The sequence below is a fragment of the Sus scrofa genome, chromosome 12 (genome assembly GCF_000003025.6).
Source record: "Sus scrofa isolate TJ Tabasco breed Duroc chromosome 12, Sscrofa11.1, whole genome shotgun sequence".
NCBI classification, from domain to species: domain Eukaryota; kingdom Metazoa; phylum Chordata; class Mammalia; order Artiodactyla; family Suidae; genus Sus; species Sus scrofa.
The window spans coordinates 51,601,650-51,619,670 of NC_010454.4; the positions used below are offsets into that span (position 1 = coordinate 51,601,650).

Consider the following 18,021-nt stretch of genomic DNA (forward strand, 5'->3'; position numbering starts at 1 on the left):
CTTCTAAGCTATCTCAACATAAGAATCAATATTAATGGCTTATTCAGTGCTTTCCCCAAAGCGAGTAACGTTATGATTTTACAGGGGTGAGCACATAAGAGAAATGGTGAAGCAAATCAACGACATCCGAAATCATGTAAACTTCTGATGCCACCAGGAACAGGTTCATCCCTGCAGTTAACACAAGTGAAGGCTTAAACTCAGTGTAAGATGAAAAGCAGCATTATCTAATTTATAAAGACACATTTTGGATGAGCTTTGGTGTGGGTGTTCATCACTTTTTATACTCATTTTATAATTATTGAATAAATGCTTTTATTTAAAAATTGGAATGTGATTTATGCATGGTCAGGTCTAGGACTGTATTCAGCAAGGGCCTAGTAGTAGGAGGGGAAGAAGGCCTGAGACTTTCAGCTGCACACTGCCAGCCCTCCGTGAACCCTCCTGAGTTTTCTCCACATTGGAGCAAGAATAAAAACTGCACTCATTTTTAAGTAGCAGCACCAGAAATTTTACTAATATGACTCTGTCCTAGGGACAAAGCCACAGGATTCAAAGGAAAAGGCCACACAGTACACTAGAGGCAGCAGCTTTTTTAATTTGAACACTTTCTTAAGGACACGCCTTCAGTACAGTTAACAAATGGTTATACCTGAAATCTGCTCAGAGCAGCACTCAGGATCCACAGTTGCAAGGCCACTGCTGGCTCACTTCCTCGACAGGCAGTATTACCTTTCAGAGCTGAGTCTGAAACCTTAAGCCAGCGCTGTGTCCCAGTATACGCCATGGAGGGTACGAGGTGCACGTGGAGGCCCTCAAAGGGAGGAACTAATAGCCTGGTGTACGGTGGATGGTTCTGTCCTTCAGCTGTAGGTCATGTTTCTGTACCTGTCACTGAGTTCTGAAAGGTAATACCGTATCTGCCTAGAAATGGCTTGAGCGACTGCCAATTAAAAGCCACATGGAAGCAAGGTAGGTTACAGGTAAGAGGTCAATCAGGTTAGACATGCGCAAGAACACGTGTACACAGACGGAATACAAGCACAGGAGCACTCGTGAGACCCAGCTCATCTTTTTTCTTGAAGGGCTAAACCCTGCCTTCTAAATACGTTTCCCGCTGATACAGAAAATCCAGTTTAGAGAAGTGTTTCATACAAAAGAAATGGATTGTTAACAAAACCTAGAGTCTCAGTTTGGGTTTTTCTAGGATATTTTTCCAACAGTGGCATCTGCCACTGTAGAGACTGCTGACAGTTCCGTAATTGTGATTTAATTGATCTGCTACCATCTCATGGAGAAAATCATCAGCACGGAGCTCAGTCTCCACCAGGCAGTTCCCTGGAAGCTGTAGTTCAGTTCATTCAGGAAAATTATGACTTATCCATCTGGATTTACAGTGCCAGATTTTTTTCTTTTTTGGCTATGCCTGTGGCATGTGGAAGTTCCCGGGCCAGGGATTGAACCCATGCCACGGCAGCAACCAGAGCCACAGCAGTGACAATGCGGATCCTTCATCTGCTGAGCCACCTGGGATCTCCTACAGTGCCAAAATTTTAATAATATGAAACAAATTAGCTTGGCATTTATCCAAGGGACTAATCTTATACTTACATAATTTAAAGTGATTGCGTTTTTTGGAATTAATAAAATGTCCTATAACTCAAGGAACATGTATGTTTTCCTTTAAAGGAAATCAAGGAGCACTTGATACGAAGGGACTTTAAACCAATTAAAATCGTGTTTCATGCATGGCAAACCTATAGCACTATTTCCATAATTAGTATTTACTTTCAAATTCATAATCATGAATGTGTGACTACAGCAATAGCCCAAGGAATGAGGTATGTCGTCCTTATCTTGTCCTATGGAAGACAGAACTAAAGCTCTTTAGGGCTAGTCCATTACGACTTCATTGATAACAAAGACAGTTCACTGTGAAGCCACAGAATCTACTCAGTCCACTTAATTCCCATCTGGTTCCTTCACATCCTCTGCTGTCACACAACACCAATCACAAAAACTATTTGAAAACAACAATTTTACTTCTGAGCCATCTGTATGATGAGTTAAACAGTGTAGCCTTCCACGGCCGCCAGCACTGCAGGTAGAGTGCACGTGACTCCGTCCCCGTGCCTCTGCAACACTTCACCAGGCTACGCGAAGACCACCTGTCCACTGACACCTTCCCCACGCCCGAGAGGAATCGAACTGCACAGAAATGACAAAGCAGGTTTCCAAACTGATGAACTAACTGCGTTTTCCCCAACTTCACCATAAGCATCATCATACTCCAGGTCTAAATGAGGAAAGGAAAATACAAAATCGGTATCTGCCAAACCAAGTGATCACCATGTCTGTATTTGACACTTCTTGAAACAAACAGTACTAAGGCCCACTGATTCAAATTGAAAACAAGCAGCAGACTTACAAACTTATACTAGATGTCGTCAGACAGCTGTTTTTATTAGTATTTTTTCCACTGATCCGATAGCTAAACTAAAACAGTTCTCAAAAAAGTAGACGGTGCCAGTTCCGCTTGACCCTGGTACCTGTGGGCCCACGAAATTTACCCAGAATTTACCCAGGTAGCAGAAAAAGTGCTTCCCAACAGTCTCTTGTGCTTTCCTTTAACCTCGACTTCCAATATATACAGCCCCAGCCAAGTTTTCAAATTCTCATAATTAAGCTCCAATCCAAAGGAACTGGGTTTTTTGTTTTTTGTTTTTTTTGCCAGCATCTTGTTACGGTTCTCAGGCAGGTTTCAATAGCATTTAAGGTCCTCCAACACAAGATAAAATGGTTTTTTAAAAAACACACTGAGCTAGGAAGCACAGTCACTCCAATGACCTGCGCTCAACCTTCATATTTTAATATAAAATATTCATACGGCATACTATACCTCTCGCCTGCTAGCTGAATACTGTTACTGATGAACTCTAGACAACAGAAAAAAAATCTCTCTTCCAACAGCTATGAACATGAAATGTCATTCCAAACACTACTGGGATGGTGCTTTAGGGTAGGGAAATGTTGGATAAAGCAGGCAAGGAAACAGCACTTTCTCCATCACCAAATCTGACCCCACACCTGCTGGAATCCAGTCTGGAGTCTGGTCAGTGTTCCCATTTGGAAGGTCTTTTTGCCGCAGATTACCCCGGCTGTTTGCTGTTCCTGTGCTGCAGTCTTCGCCCACTAGAATCAAGCATTTCTCCAGTCTTCCTTGAGTGTGACTTCTTCAGTTAAGAGTTAAATAATAATTAATGTTGCTCTAAAGATGAGTTAAAAACCCAAAGTGCAGGCTAGAGTCCTGCCATGAGGGTGTCATGTCTCAGGGAGCTGGTTAATGTCTGTCAGTTTGGTATCATTCAGAATGGCCCGGATTCTCTCCAAGGAGTCTGCTTGCCGGATCCGCTCTAATTGCACCTAGAAAAATACGGCAGTGAGGTAAGTGCAGGTGCTTCCTTTCTAGATTTTCTGGTTTAGGTGAAATGGAGATTAACTCACCAGAGAAGAGTCCCTTCAAAGAAAGGAGGCAGCCAGAACAACTGAATTGAAAAAAGAACTCCCACAAGGTGCCGTGTAACAGACCCAGTGTAAGTAAGGTGCTGGGACTGTGGAGGTCAATGAGACTCAGATTCCTGACCTCGGGAGAATCCACAGTTCAGCGGGGGAAAAGCACGCTTATACAGAGCTGGAAAGGGCTGCACGGGGAGGGCAAAGCTAAGCAGGGCCTTGAAGGAAAGGAGCAAAGGGGTGATGAGACAAGGGTGCTTCCAGAGGGAGCACCATGCTGTGGGCAAGGAAGCACAAGTAGTTTAAAAAAAAAAAAAAAAAAATCACACATAAAACAAAATGTAAGGCAGAGGGATGAACCACACGTGCATGGTCATGTGGGCAAGGAAACCAAAGGCCTGGCTGGGAAGGGTCTTACATGGTGAGTGTGCTAAGGACTAGACCCCTAAGGACCAGCAAGAAAGAGCCACAGCCAAGCAGGTATCTGGGGCTGGGGCACGGCCGGCAGCCACAGTCTAAACCTCCAGCTACTGCAGTGGTCCAGCCAGGGACTGGCAAACTCTGTGTACCAAGAACCCCTAGAGCGCCTCCCTAGTGCTCTGTCGAGGGGGTCCCCAAATGCCTCACCTGAAGGGTCTGGGAAAGCTTCACAAAGTCTCTCTGGACTTGTTCACTGACATCTAGTTCTGTCTGCAACCTCTGAGCTTTGTTCTTCTCTTCAAACATTAGCTGTTCAACAGTAACCTGAAAAACACAAGCCCTGAGTGAGGATTGATGCTGCAGAGCCACGGGTCAGAATCACTCGGGAAATCTGGGCACTGTCATTCCCTACAGCTGCAGGGGAAAGGCGGTGCCCAGCACTGTCCCTGGTCCCCTTGGTCTCCCTTCATCCTCACAGGGCAAGGGTGCCAGCCACCTAAGCTATGCACCCAAGGTCCTAAAATGAATAGAGGATTAGAGCCAAAATAAGAATACGTGAAAGTGCTGCACGCTGCCCCTCGCCCCCAGCAGCCCGGGGGCAGTGATTATTCAACAAGCCGCTGCTCTAAGATCAGCAGCGATCACAGCAACAAGGGGAGAAGCTTTAGGGGTTTCCTCTGACAACCACAACCAGAAAACTCTTCAGCAGGACCCCCTGGAAGCCTTTCTAAAAACAAGGAGCTATCAGACAGCAGGCACACAACACCTCTGCACTTAAAGGTCTGGACCACACAGCCCACTGGGACCATTTCTAGGAAACGTCCCCCAGTTAGTCCCACACAATTCATGCTAACAGGACTCAGGACTTATCAAAATTTAGGCAGCAAGGATGGTTCAATGCAATATATGATAAATCAGTCAAACGGGATGACACTTCCAAAGCTGTGCCTCTGGCTATGGCAGTGCCAAGTGTGCTTCATGGCCTTTAGCTCACTCCCTAAAAAGCCAGACAGGCCTATGACACCTCCAGAGCTGAGAAAGAGTGCAGACCGGACCCAGCTCTACAGAGATCAACTCATTCCATTTAGTTTGCCAACACTCAGAAGGTGGCGCTATTCAAAGCAGCACTGCTTTAAAAAAACAAAAACAAAAAACAGGGAAGATGGGATCACGCATTTCTTGCACCGCTTCTTTATTAAACTACCACTAAAAATATCACCTTAGCAGCAGTTTCTTTCTTTAACTGTTCTTCCAAAGTGATTTTCATTTCCTGAAGGCTCTCAAGATGTTGAGACTTCTCTCTTAAAGTGGACTCCAGCTGTGAAATTAAGAAGGAAAAAGCTGAACTCCTGCCTGGAGGAGCCTGAAGCCTGGAGTTATACCCAAGCTCTCATCCTCCTAGGCCTTGGATACTGGCTATGCTTGGACTCCTCTTCTTACCTTTGATACCTGGGGATTTTCTATTTGTTTTTCAAGACCTATTCTTTCTTTTATTAAACACTGAGCACCTTGTATAACTGGGTCCCTTTGCTATACAGCAAAAATATGGCAGAACATTGTAAATCAACTATAATAAAAAATTTTAGAAACAATTCAAAAAAAGAAAAACAGCAAACAAAATAAGATGAAAGAAATAAAATTAAATATATCCAGTGTTCAAAAAAAAAAAAAAAACAATAAGCACCTGCTATATTCTAAGGCCTGGGGATGTAAAACTCAGGAGGCAGGCGTATAAGTAACCATGGAACATGAACATGGATGAAGAAGCATTTGATTCTGCCTGAAAAGCTGGGAAGGGCTTCCTTGAAGAGATGACGTCTGACCTTTAAAAGACAGAGAATTTAACAGGGGAAGGAAGAGTGGTAGGCAGAAGGTGGAGAGAACTATTCCAAAAAGAGGGAGTTAATGACGTGTAAAAAAATGCATTAAGGAACTGTGCTGGGTTCTTGCTACATTACAGCACAGACTGCTGGGCCCTGGAGGCTGAGCCCAGAGGGGCAGGGATGAGGCAGGAGACCCTAGCGGGCTCAGGAATACAGATAAAGGGACCTACTGAAGGGTCTTAAACCAGACTGGCTCATAGTCGAGTCCGTAATTTTTTTGTCTTTTTTAGGGCGCACCCGCGGCATATGGATGTTCCCAGGCTAGGGGTCTAATTGAAGCTGTAGCCTCCGGCCTATGCCAGAGCCACAGCAACTCAGGATCCGAGCCGTGTCTGTGACCTACACCACAGCTCACGGCAATGCCGGATCCTTAACCCCTGAGCGAGGCCACAGCTCACGGCAATGCCGGATCCTTAACCCCTGAGCGAGGCCACAGCTCACGGCAATGCCGGATCCTTAACCCCTGAGCGAGGCCAGGGATCGAACCCGCAACCTCATGGTTCCTAGTCGGATGCGTTAACCACTGAGCCACGACAGGAACTCCAAGTTTGTAATTTTTAAAGATCACCCTGGCTGCAGTGTGAAGATGAATTGGAAGGGGATTCATTTTGGAGGCAGGAGGAGAAGTCGCTGTTACAACAAGCAGGTGAGCAAGTGAAGTCTGAACTCGAACGGGGACAGTGGGAGGGGAAAGACAGGACACCTCAGAACACTGGCAGCTTCTGCCACTGCAGCCCTGATAGCGCCGTGGAGACAGCAGGGGGCTGAGGAGTGACTGGGAGGTCACAGTGACTGGGAGAGGACTCTTTCAAGGACCTTGGGTATTAAAAAGAAGAAGGAGGAATTTGCGTCATGGTGCAGCAGAAACGAATCTGACTAGGAACCATGAGGTTGCAGGTTTGATCCCTGGCCGCTCAGTGGGTTAAGGATCCTGCAATGCCGTGAGCTGTGGTGTAGGCTGGCGGTTATAGCTACAATTAAACCCCTAGCCTGGGAACTGCCATATGCCGAGGGAGCAGCCCTAAAAAGGACAAAAAGGGAGTTCCAGTCGTGGCATAGTGGTTAATGAATCCGACTAGGAACCATGAGGTTGCTGGTTTGATCCCTGGCCTTGCTCAGTGGGTTAAGGATCCGGCGTTGCCGTGAGCTGTGGTGTAGGTTGCAGATGCAGCTTGGATCCCCCGTTGCTGTGGCTGTGGTGTAGGCCGGCGGCTACAGCTCCGATTGGACCCCTAGCCTGAGAACCTCCATATGCCGCAGGAGCAGCCCTAGAAAAAGGCAAAAAGACACCAAAAAAAAAAAAAAAAAGACAGACAAAAAAGAAAAAAGAATAAAGATCGGTAGCTGTAAAGACAAGTGCAATCCAAAGAGAAACTTTCGCCCTCCTACCAGACCTCTGGGCATGTTTCTGCACAATGGAAAAGACCAATGAAAAGGTCAAAGTTCAAGGCCTGCACTGGAGGGGAAGACAGAGAGGATGCCAGGGAGAGACAGGAGGGATTCAAGTCAAAGCACGAGTGCGGCGTCCAAAGCCAGAAAGAACGTTGGAAGAAAAGAGAAAATGTAAATAAGGAGCCAAGAAGCTGAAGGTGGTCCAGCTGCGACAGGGGCGCAAAGCCATCACGTGCCACCAGGGGGCGGTGCGGTGAGTGGTGACTGAATCTTCGCTGAGAGGAATAGGAATGGGAGGGAGCAACTGAGGACAAAGGAAGGAGCCGGTGACAGTGAGAGCGTCAGGGCTCCTCATTCCAGGGGCCCCAGCAGCCTGGGGCAGAGGCAGAGGAGGACACCGGGGTTAATCCAAGGTCGGGTGGTCTCCACTGAGGGCAGCACATGGACAAGGAATCAGAGGACTTAGAGGTGTTGGGAGACTGGCCGAAGAGGCAGGCCGGGCCGGAGGAGCGCAGAAGCCAAGAAAGCAAAGCCCAGAGGAAACTGATAAAACCAGGCGAAAAGGAACCGTTCAGGGAACTGAAGGTCCAAATGAGGTTCTGAGATGAACGCAGGGAGTTAAGGGCTGGAGAGATGGCACATCGGGACGTGAGGCTGGAGGGAGAGGTCAGAAGTGCAGGCAGGCGTGTGGGAGGGACGCAGGGTGGGGGCAAAGGTCCCTGAGGCCTGAACAACAAGGCCTGGCGCCGAAGGGCTCCTCCACCCAAAGGTGTTCGTGTTGTCTAAGAAAAGACGACTAAGGCAGCGCGAAAACAGCACCTCCGGTTTGTAAGCGGGTCTGTTCTGTCCACTGTCGCGTTAAGTACGTATCCCGTCACCACCACGCCTTGCCTGTCTTCCTACCGCAGCCGAAGCTCCAGGCCAAGCGACCTCTTAGATGTCCCTGTATCTCCCCCAGGAAACACAGAACAGACTCTCACGGAGGGCGCCACCGTCACGGTGTCCATACACCACTGTATCTTCCCCAGCAGTTCCTTAAAGGTGGGTCTAGTCCTCACTATCTTTTTCACACCTTGAGTCTGGCACAGCAGGATTCAGTAAATAACCACTGGCTGCTGACAGAACCAGTTGGAAACTCATGCAACTCACCTGTCCTTTTTCTACTTTTATTCTTTCTAATTCAGCTTTTAAGCTGGAAATGGAAGCTAGAAGGAAAAAAGGAGACAACACGTTAGCGTTTAAATTTTTTTCTTAAGACGTGTCTTCTACCCTAACTTCATCTCACACAATGAGGGGCGTCACGTGGTGCGTGGGGTGAGGGAGGGGGAACCAACACCCCTTTCTCAAAATGAGCTGCGGCGGTAAAGCCAGAGTTCACAGGAACAAACACCACGTCTGCATCAGAACCTACACCTAACTCTGGGGGGTGGGGACGGGGGACTTGGTCAATACTTCCAAGGCCTCCAAGGAAACGCCCCCTGTCTGCTCCTACTCCCTCCCCAGGGGTCTGGCTTCAGGCACCGAGTGTCCTATTAAAAGCAACTGACCACAAAGTCAGGCTTTGGTTTTGTTGTTGTTACTCCTAATCACTGGATGTATTAAAACATTTGGAAAAAGATGAGGCCTTACTTAGTCCTGTCCTTTCTGTTTTCCATATTCCATGACTGTATTTCTTACAACCAGAAAAAAGTCTTATTTAGTGCTTCCAATTCTAAACTACATCACTTTTATTTTCACCTATTTCTTCCTTGCAGTTTTCTATTTCTAGCTGCAGAGTTTCTTCGAGGTTCTCTTTTAAACATTGTTCGGCTTGAATCTGCTCTTTCAGGAAAAGTATTTCAGCCTTCAGCTTCTCCTCCATGTGATCGGCTGCTGTCCGCACGTGAACAATGTTCTCTCGGTATTTTAATACCAACTCCCGGAGCGCCTGAATTCAAGGAACAAATGGTTACTGGGCTTAAAAGGATGAAAGAACATAAACAAGAAAAACTAAAGATTTTCTGTAACCAGAATTTCAGATTTTTTTTTTAGACAGTTCAAAACTTAAGACTTTGAACTCCAACCCACTCTTAGCTTCAAGGGGCAGGTGCCAGGCCAAGTTAATACTCAGTATGCTACAGAAATAAAATATTGCCAACCAAAACATGTGTATTGAGAAATACATGTTTTTCCTCAAAACTCTTCAGAAACAGAAAAACTAAAATGTTAATTGACTTGCAATGTGGGATTCACTATGAACGGCCTAGACACTTGCATGATTACTTGAGAGGAGTTAGTGAATGAGGACCACAAAGACTGAGACGCAGAAGCAAGTGCGAACTCCAAGAGGACAAAAATTTCCTTACTTTCTCATTCAAATACTTATTGAACATCTGCCACAAGCAAAGTACTCTTGGGCCAGGGGCAATTATGGTAAAGAATGGCTTTTCTAAGGTGATGGCTGTTTTGCTAGAATAAATTCAATTTAAATCTGTTTTATTTTTTTCCTAAATTGTAGTTGTCTTCTTTTAAAAATCCTCCCAATTACAAACTAAAGCAGCTCTCAAGTAAAAACCGAGACTCTTAAATAACCACCAAATGCATATAGATTAAAGAACAGAATTTTAAAATAGGAACTGAAAAACTGTAACAAAAAACATTTCATAAGATTTATTACTGAAGCAGCTCTCAGAATCAAGGATTATGGGCTGGACTGGTTATAACCCTCAAATAATACTGGGTTGTTTTTGTTTTTGTTTTTGCTGTTTTGGGCCGCGCCCAGGCTAGGGGTCAAATTGGAGCTACAGTTGCCGGCCTACACCACGGACACAGCAACTTCAGATCCAAGCTGCATCTGTGACCTACACCCACTGAGCGAGGCCAGCAATCAAACCTGCAACCCCATGGTCCCTAGTCAGGTTCTCTTCCACTGCGCCACGACGGGGAACTCTGGGTTTTTTAATTTTAATCTAAGTGTAAAAAGTCTCCTGGACATGGAAGAGAGGATTATTTCCTGCCGAAAGAGATGACGTTTAACAGAGGTGGAAAATGGCATGCTGACGGCCAGAGACAGGCCCTCCAAACGTTCTCTTTGCCCAGATCAGCCACCAGTTCAGAAGGAGAGAGCTCCCCTGAGTGTCGGTATAACCTGAGCTCAGACCACACGATGAGGGAGGGCGGGGAGCTAAAAAGCAACGAAGACTGTGTAAACCAGTAAATGAAAACGAAGGGCATGTCAATTATCCATATAGGAAAAAAGAATGACGAGCAAACTGCAGAGGTTGAATCTGCAGGGTGAGATCTGGGAAAACTGTGACTCAGAGGAACAGGACACTCTTAATGTGCGACTTCTTTAACAATTACAATTTTCTTTTAAAAGAAGATCTTTCGAGAAATATTTTTCTATTTTGTTCTGAAAACTGCTCTAAAATTAAAGGAAAAAAAAAATTGCTCTAAGAAATCTCATCTTTCCTTCTACTATTTAGAGTATTTCTTTGGATTTAGCCTAGGGTGATATTTTTTTCTACGTTGAAAGGTTTTAAAATGCATGACTACAAAAGCTGGAGAAAGCTGAGACAATTACGAATACCTCAGGGACACTTCTGGTTTTGCAGCCAGATTTACCCAAGCACAAAAAAAGGAAGTGACCAACTGCCATAAAAGTTACTTGCAGAGAGAAGGAGGCCAAGTGTGGCAGACCCCGTGCGCGCTACACAGAAAAACAAACCTCACAAGGAGCCAGCATGGCGGCCCCTGCAAATGTGTAATTTCTGGCACATTCTCAATCTGGTCCTGCAAGAATAATACCTTCGATTTGGCAAAGGATTCTTAGATATGACACTGAGAGCATGAGCAACAGAAGAAAAAAATAAAAATTTTCTTTTCTTTATCAAAATAAAGACCTTTGTGCTTCAAAGGACACCATCAAGAAAAAGAAAAACATAATCTGGGAGTTCCCGTCGTGGCACAGCGGAAACGAATCCGACCAGGAACTGTGAGGTTTCGGGTTCGGTCCCCGGCCTTGCTCAGTGGGTTAAGGATCCGGAGTTGCTGTGAGCTGTGGTGTAGGTTGCAGATGCAGCTCGGATCTGGGGTTGCTGTGGCTGTGGTGTAGGCCGGCAGCTGTAGCTCTGATTAGACCCCTAGCCTAGGAAACTCCATATGCCGTAAGAGAGGCCCTAAAAAGCAAAAAAAAAAAAAGAAAGAAAAAGACAATCTACAGAATAGGAAGAAATATCTATAAATCATTTACCTGACACAAGGACTTGTATCTAGAATATATAAAGAACTCGTAACTCAAAGAGTTTCCGTTGTGGCTCAGCGGTAACAAAACTCACTAGTACTCATAAGGATGCAGGTTTGATCCCTGGCCTCGATCAAGGGGTTACGTATCCAGCATTGCTCTGGCTGTGGCAGAGGCTGGCAGCTGTAGCTCCCATTCCACACTTAGCCTGGGAACTTACATATGCTGCAGATGTGGCCCTAAAAAAAGCAAAAAGCAGGGAGTTCCCGTCGTGGCGCAGTGGTTAACGAATCCGACTAGGAACCATGAGGTTGTGGGTTCGGTCCCTGCCCTTGCTCAGTGGGTTAACGATCCGGCGTTGCCGTGAGCTGTGGTGTAGGTTGCAGACACGGCTCGGATCCCGCGTTGCTGTGGCTCTGGCGTAGGCCGGTGGCTACAGCTCCGATTAGACCCCTAGCCTGGGAAACTCCATATGCCGCGGGAGCGGCCCAAGAAATAGCAACAACAACAACAACAAAAAGACAAAAAAAAAAAAAAAAAAAAAAAAAAAAGCAAAAAGCAAAAAACAAAACAAAACAAAAAAACCTCATAACTCAAAAAATAAAAAATAAAAAGCAAAGAACACAATTTAAAAGTGAGAAAACATTCCCATTGTGGGGAACAGCAGTAACAAACCTGACTAGTAATCATGAGGACACAGGTTCGATCCCTGGCCTCGCTCAGCAGGCTATATATCTGGCTTTGCCGTGGGCTGTGCTACAGGAGTGTTAGATAAAGGGTAAGAGGTTCCATTACCTCTTCGGGGTGATGAAAATGTACTAAAATTGTGATGGCTACACATCTGAGACTATGTTAACAACCACTGAATTGTATACTTTTTTTTTTCTTTTTAGGGCTGAGGGGGTGGCATATGGAAGTTCCCAGGCTGGGGGTCAAATCGGAGCTACAGCTGCTGGCCTACACCACAGCTCACAGCAATGCCGGACCCTTTAACTCACTGAGAGAGGCCGGGGATCAAACAGGCATCCTCATGGATCCTAGTCGGATTCGTTACCGCAACGGGAACTCCTGAATTACACCTCAGTAAAGCCTGTTTTAAAAAATAATTTTGCAGCTATTTCAGAAAATGTACTTACCTACAAAATTATTTCAGCGAATGTCCCTGTTTACATTTTTCATCACATAGAAAGTGAGTTACCTCTATGGTGTCCGGGAGAATGAAGTCTTCCGCCTGCTGTAATGACACATGCAAGCTGTGCTTTCCCTGAAGACTGTCATTATCTTTCTGTAACCTCACCAGCTCTTCCGAAACCTGCTCCCGGGACTGCATCAGCACTGCCTAAAATGGAAACAGATACGAATCACAGCCAGGAAGGCAAATCTTATCTGCCGAAAAGTGCACCAGAAAAAAAACAAAGGCCTAACCAAATGAGGACGAGGATGAAGGGTAGGTAATAAAGCTCTGTAAGACTTCAAAAGCAGCTCGAGATTTTTTCTGATTCACAGCCCTTACCTACGTTCGAGGGGACAGGAAATGAGGCAAGTATCTGACTCATTCTCCACAGTTTCTACCAACAGCTCAAAAGTGCTTGGTTCCCCACATCCCTAGGACCAGCATCTCTAGCTCAATGGAAGAGGCCGACACAATCAAGACCCATCGAACAAAGAGTGTACCCCAAGACAACTCCCAGTTCCTCACGGCACAGTCCACAGGAAGTAGGGAGAAACACAAAGGCAGTGTCTTCATCTTCCCCTACATCTACCTACGTTCAAGCTCAGGATCACTGTGAATGGCCCAAGGACCCCAAATATTAGAAGCCCTCAAGAGGCTCTCTGCTTAGGAAACACAGAGATATGAGTTGCTCAGGGTTTTTTGGGGTTTTCAGGGCCACACCTGTGGCATATGCATGTTCCCAGGCAAAGGGTAGAACTGGAGCCACAGCTGCCCACTTAATGACACAGCAACACCAGATCCATGCCACGTCTTGGACCTACATCACAGCTCATGGCAACGCTTGATCCTTAACCCACTGAGCAGGGCCAGGGATCAAATCTGAGTCCTCATGGATACTGCTCAGCCACAATGGGACCACCTCACCTTTTTTTTTTTTTTTTTTAAATGGCCACACCCACAGCAAATGGAAGTTTCCAGGCCAGGGACTGAATCTAAGCTGCAGCTGTGACTTACACTGCAGCTGCAGCAATGCCAGCTCCTTTAACCCAACGCACCAGGCCAGGATCAAACCCACACCTCTACAGCGATCCAAGCGCTGTGGTCAGATTCTTAACCCACTGCACCACAGCAGGAACCCCACTTGCTCATTATTAAAATGGAATATGCTCCTATTCTGCTTACTGATGTATAAAGCAATTTTTGGTATTTCATATGAATTTATATCAATATAAAAGTCGAGCTAATTTGAGTATAAGATAAAATTCTACAAAAGTATTTCTAGTAAGTCACTGAACTTAGATATATACGTAAATGGAGATTCCGCACACACCCAACATTTATTTAGCAGCTACTACTTTACACTAGGCATTTTGCTGCCTGTGGGGATATAGAGGGTTGAAAAACAAACTTTTGCCCTGGAGAAGCTCATGGTGCAATGGAGGGAATAAGAAGTCAACCAAAAGTTACCCAACCATACAAGTGCTCTAACAGAGAATGGGTACGGCAGTGATGAAAGGACAAAGGGTGCCTCATGAGGGAAGAGGGTTCGAGAACATTTCCCAGAGAAGGTGTTCACTGTATCCTGAAAGACAAATAGGCTGCTGGTAGGTAGCGAAGGTCACGCTTAAATTCTGGTTAATTCTCCTGGCTCTCAGACCAGAATCAAATGTGCTTTATGCTCACTTTTCAACCCATTTACAACAAAATACTAGCATCCCACTTCCTACGGAATATGAAAGACGGGTTTATATTTGCTAATTTTGTAAAGAGAAAAACAGAAGGATAAACCACAAGTAAATGTAAACGATCATGTGCGGAAGGGGTGGGGACACGGGGACAGGAGCAGGGAGTGAAAGTGCAACGTGTGAGTGCTGATACACGCTTCCGGTTCTGACCCGAGAACCACGCTCCATGCTCAGAAAACAAAAAAGTAAATCAAAGAAGAAGAAAATCCAAAAATGGAATACACGGTTTGCTCCATTTTGTTTCTGCGTGTAATTAAATTGCTACCACAACCGCAGAGAGAAAAATCAATGCAAGTAATTTTGCACACAGCACCCAGACGGTAAACCCTTATCTGGGATATATTCTAAGGGTAAAAACATCTACAGCTGTCCCGTGGTGCCTGCAGGCAATTGGTTCCAGGACACCGTCCCATCTAAACCCCGGGATGCTCCAGTCAAGGTCAGTCGCCCTCTGTGCCCGTATGTGCGGAACCCACGGATACGGAGAACCAACAAAGAAATGCTGAACTTCGCCTAGCAGGTCTGCTGTTGGTCGCAGTATTAATGCAGGAGTCATTCTGAAACTATCCTGCCCCCGCTTTCACCGAGCGATCAAACAGCATCACCACCCACGGAACCACCGTCACAACATGCCTCTTGTTACGAACCTTCCACTGAATCATTTCATCCACGTGGTATTCCGGCCAAGATGTCTAACTTGAGTCGAGCCATGTGGAAATAATCAGACAAATTCCTTCCACAAGGCAAATGGTCTGGACTCTTCAAAAATGCTAATGTCATGAGAGTCCAAAAAAAAAAGTAGGTAACCATTCTGGATTAAAGGAGACTACAGTGACAGGACACCAAAACATCATGAGCGATCTCTGACTGGTTCCTCAATAAAAAAAAAAATTAAAATAATAAAGTTAAAGCCACCACTAAAAAAGAATCAAGTGTTTATTTTTAAAAATAAACACTTAGGGGGAAATATTAAGATCCTAACCACTACCACAGCTACTCCTCTCTGAAAGGGGATAAGAAATAGAGTTTCTTTCTTTCTCAGCATAAATACCCTTCAAGGTAATTTCAAGAAAATGGTGAGTAAGGTTTCAGAATTCCTAAGACCTCAGCCTTAATTTCAGTGGTTCTTCAATGTCACCTGCAATGCATTCATTTTAAGTGGAATCAATTTGAAGAATGTTTACAAAGGCAGATAGGTTTTAAAAGATGAAAAGGAGGAGTTCCCATTGTGGTGCAGTGGAAACGAACCCAACTAGGAACCGTGAGGTTGCAGGTTAGATCCTTGGCCTTGATCAGTGGGTTAAGGATCCAGCATTGTGGTGAGCTGTGGTGTAGGTCGAAGACACGGCTTGGATCTGGCATTGCTGTGGCTGTGGTGTAGGCTGACATCTACACCTCTGATTCGACTCCTAGCCTGGGAAACTCCATATGCTGCCAGTGTGGCACTAAAAAGCAAAAAAATTAAAAATAATAGAAGAAAAGGAAAAAGATCAGGGGGGACTGAGGCATGTAAGGAGCCTAAGCACTCTGAAACTTTGTTAGTATTTAACAGTGTTTTTGAGATCAACAGCTATTTCATATTCTCTAATTTATGAAAATATATGAACCTCTCTCTGGTCAATGATTTCTCAACAGACTAGGACTAGTATTTAGAAATCAGCTCACAGGCCATTCAGATGCCGACCCAACGCCAATCAAAAACAGATATCATACAGCTTGGGGTTTGTTTGTTTTTCTGTCAACCCTAGAAGAGCTGGACAAGAGGCAACTCTGTAGGATTATCTCAGCAAGACCAACTCTGAAAGAATTTACAAAGGGTCATCCGATGCAGGTTCCAACTTTGATAAAAAGGAAGAACCAGGCAAGTGGAGCCTGGCGGTGAGGAGGAGGCCTGAAGCTGGGGACAGTACTCCAGGGGTTCCAGCCAGTTCCTCTTCGAGGCACTCTCTGCTCCGATTCCTCTCAAAATTGACAGCCTTTTGGAAGTTCCCCAGCACCACAACAATCATGGTGCACACTTTATTTTAACTCCTGTGAAATTAATGAGGGTTTTTTGTTGTTGTTGTCTTTTGTCTTTTTAGGGCTGCACCTGCAGCACATGAGGCCCCCAGGCCAGGGGTTAAACTGGAGCTGCAGCTGCAGGCCCACGCCACAGCCACAGCAACACAGGATCTGAGCCGCGTCTGTGACCCCCACCACAGCTCACGGCAATGCCAGATCCTCAACACACTGAGCGAGGCCAGGAATTGAACCCGAGTCCCTGTGGATGCCAGCAGGGCTCGTTAACAATGAGCCACGATGGGAACTCCTAATGAGGTTGTTTTAAATAAATTAGCTGTCCAGGAAAAGCATAGTGACTGCTCAAAAACTGCAACACTAGGGCATTGAGAGATTTCAACTTTAAGCTTATATTTAGAACTGAAAATTAAATGTTAGTCTGCAGTTTATTCTGCTTAGTTTTCTCAAATCCAAAAAAACAAATTAAGGGTGATAATTTTTGTTTGGATCAGGAAGTACATTTAGGGAGTTCCCATTGTGGCTCAGTGATACGAACCCGACTGGTCTCTGTGAGGATGAGGTTCGACTCCTGGCCTTACTCAGTAGGTTAATGATCTGGCATTGCTGCAAACTGCCGCGCAGGTCGCAGAGGTGGCTCGGATCCCATGTTGTTGTGGTGTAGGCTGGCAGCTGCAGCTCTAATTCAACCCTTAGCCCGGAAACTTCCATATGCCACTGGTGCAGCCATTTATTAAAAAAAGAAGAGCTAATACTTACCTCAATAAGGATAAAATGAGATAAAATATATAAAGCATTTAAAATAGGGTTCCAACACATGGAGTTCTTGCGTTAAGGCCCTGGCGTTGCTGCAGCTGTGTTGTAGGGTGTAGCTGTGGCTTGGATTCAGTCTCTGGCCCAGGAACTTCCACAGGCCACAGGTGTGGCCAAAAAGGAAAAAAAAAAGAGAAGTAGGTTTAAAAAAGAATGTCTTTAGATAAGCTTGTCCATTCCTAATGTTAGAATATAACAGTAACCACTCTGGCCAGGGAGATCAAGTCACATCAAATTATCTGCAGGTGGAATATATTAATACAGGGAATGTTTATTTAAATGTGAACTTACCATCTGTTCCTGAACATCCCTCTTTGCCTGGGAGAAGCCCCGTTGTAACTCTTCAAGTAAGATCTCAGATGCTTGGGCTCTTAGCACAAGTGCAGAGATCTTGAAAGAAAAAAAAAAACACACACACACAAAAAAAATACAGTTAGGAATCTGGTTATTTTGAAATCATTCCTTTCATTTCCTGCTTATTTAATGTCCAGAACAGAAACCCACTCACCACTCATTCAAAAGAGATGGGTCACCTGCTGCCAAACATGAACAACTGGCATTATATGGGTCTCCAGACATAGATATTCATCCATGTGACCTAGTTTTAAATATTATTCTTAAAGGAGCTAATTAAAAATCAACAAAAATTGTGAAACTCTGTCCACCAACCCCCCCCACACACAGTTTAAAGTATAAAAGAATCTCCTCTGAACAGCTGCAATCAGCTAAGACGGTTTACTTAAGAGCAACAGACACAAGAAAACTCCTTTGAAGTAGCTTTCATGTTCCTGAGGGGTTTATGTGAAAGTTGAGGACTCATACACAAGAGCTATAAAATAAATC

The 18,021-nt window shown here is 45.1% G+C and overlaps 2 protein-coding genes across 11 annotated transcripts in view; one reads left to right on the forward strand and one right to left on the reverse strand.

The window, feature by feature from the left end:
- NUP88 (nucleoporin 88) overlaps positions 1 to 1,446 on the forward strand; it is a 40,641-nt gene extending 39,195 nt beyond the window's left edge. For both annotated transcript variants that reach the window (XM_021067743.1, XM_021067744.1), the window contains exon 17: positions 85 to 1,446. In XM_021067743.1, the coding sequence (XP_020923402.1) occupies positions 85 to 148 (64 nt within the window). In that variant the 3' untranslated portion in view covers positions 149 to 1,446. The remainder of the gene's footprint in view (positions 1 to 84) is intronic.
- Positions 579 to 18,021, reverse strand: part of RABEP1 (rabaptin, RAB GTPase binding effector protein 1) — a 265,953-nt gene continuing 248,510 nt past the window's right edge. For all 9 annotated transcript variants that reach the window (XM_021067731.1, XM_021067732.1, XM_021067730.1 and 6 more), the window contains 7 exons: positions 17,470 to 17,568; positions 12,629 to 12,769; positions 8,946 to 9,135; positions 8,358 to 8,413; positions 5,153 to 5,251; positions 4,141 to 4,257; positions 579 to 3,423 (listed from right to left, as the gene is read on the reverse strand). In XM_021067731.1, coding sequence (XP_020923390.1) covers positions 3,322 to 3,423; positions 4,141 to 4,257; positions 5,153 to 5,251; positions 8,358 to 8,413; positions 8,946 to 9,135; positions 12,629 to 12,769; positions 17,470 to 17,568 — 804 coding nt within the window. In that variant the 3' untranslated portion in view covers positions 579 to 3,321. The remainder of the gene's footprint in view (positions 3,424 to 4,140; positions 4,258 to 5,152; positions 5,252 to 8,357; positions 8,414 to 8,945; positions 9,136 to 12,628; positions 12,770 to 17,469; positions 17,569 to 18,021) is intronic.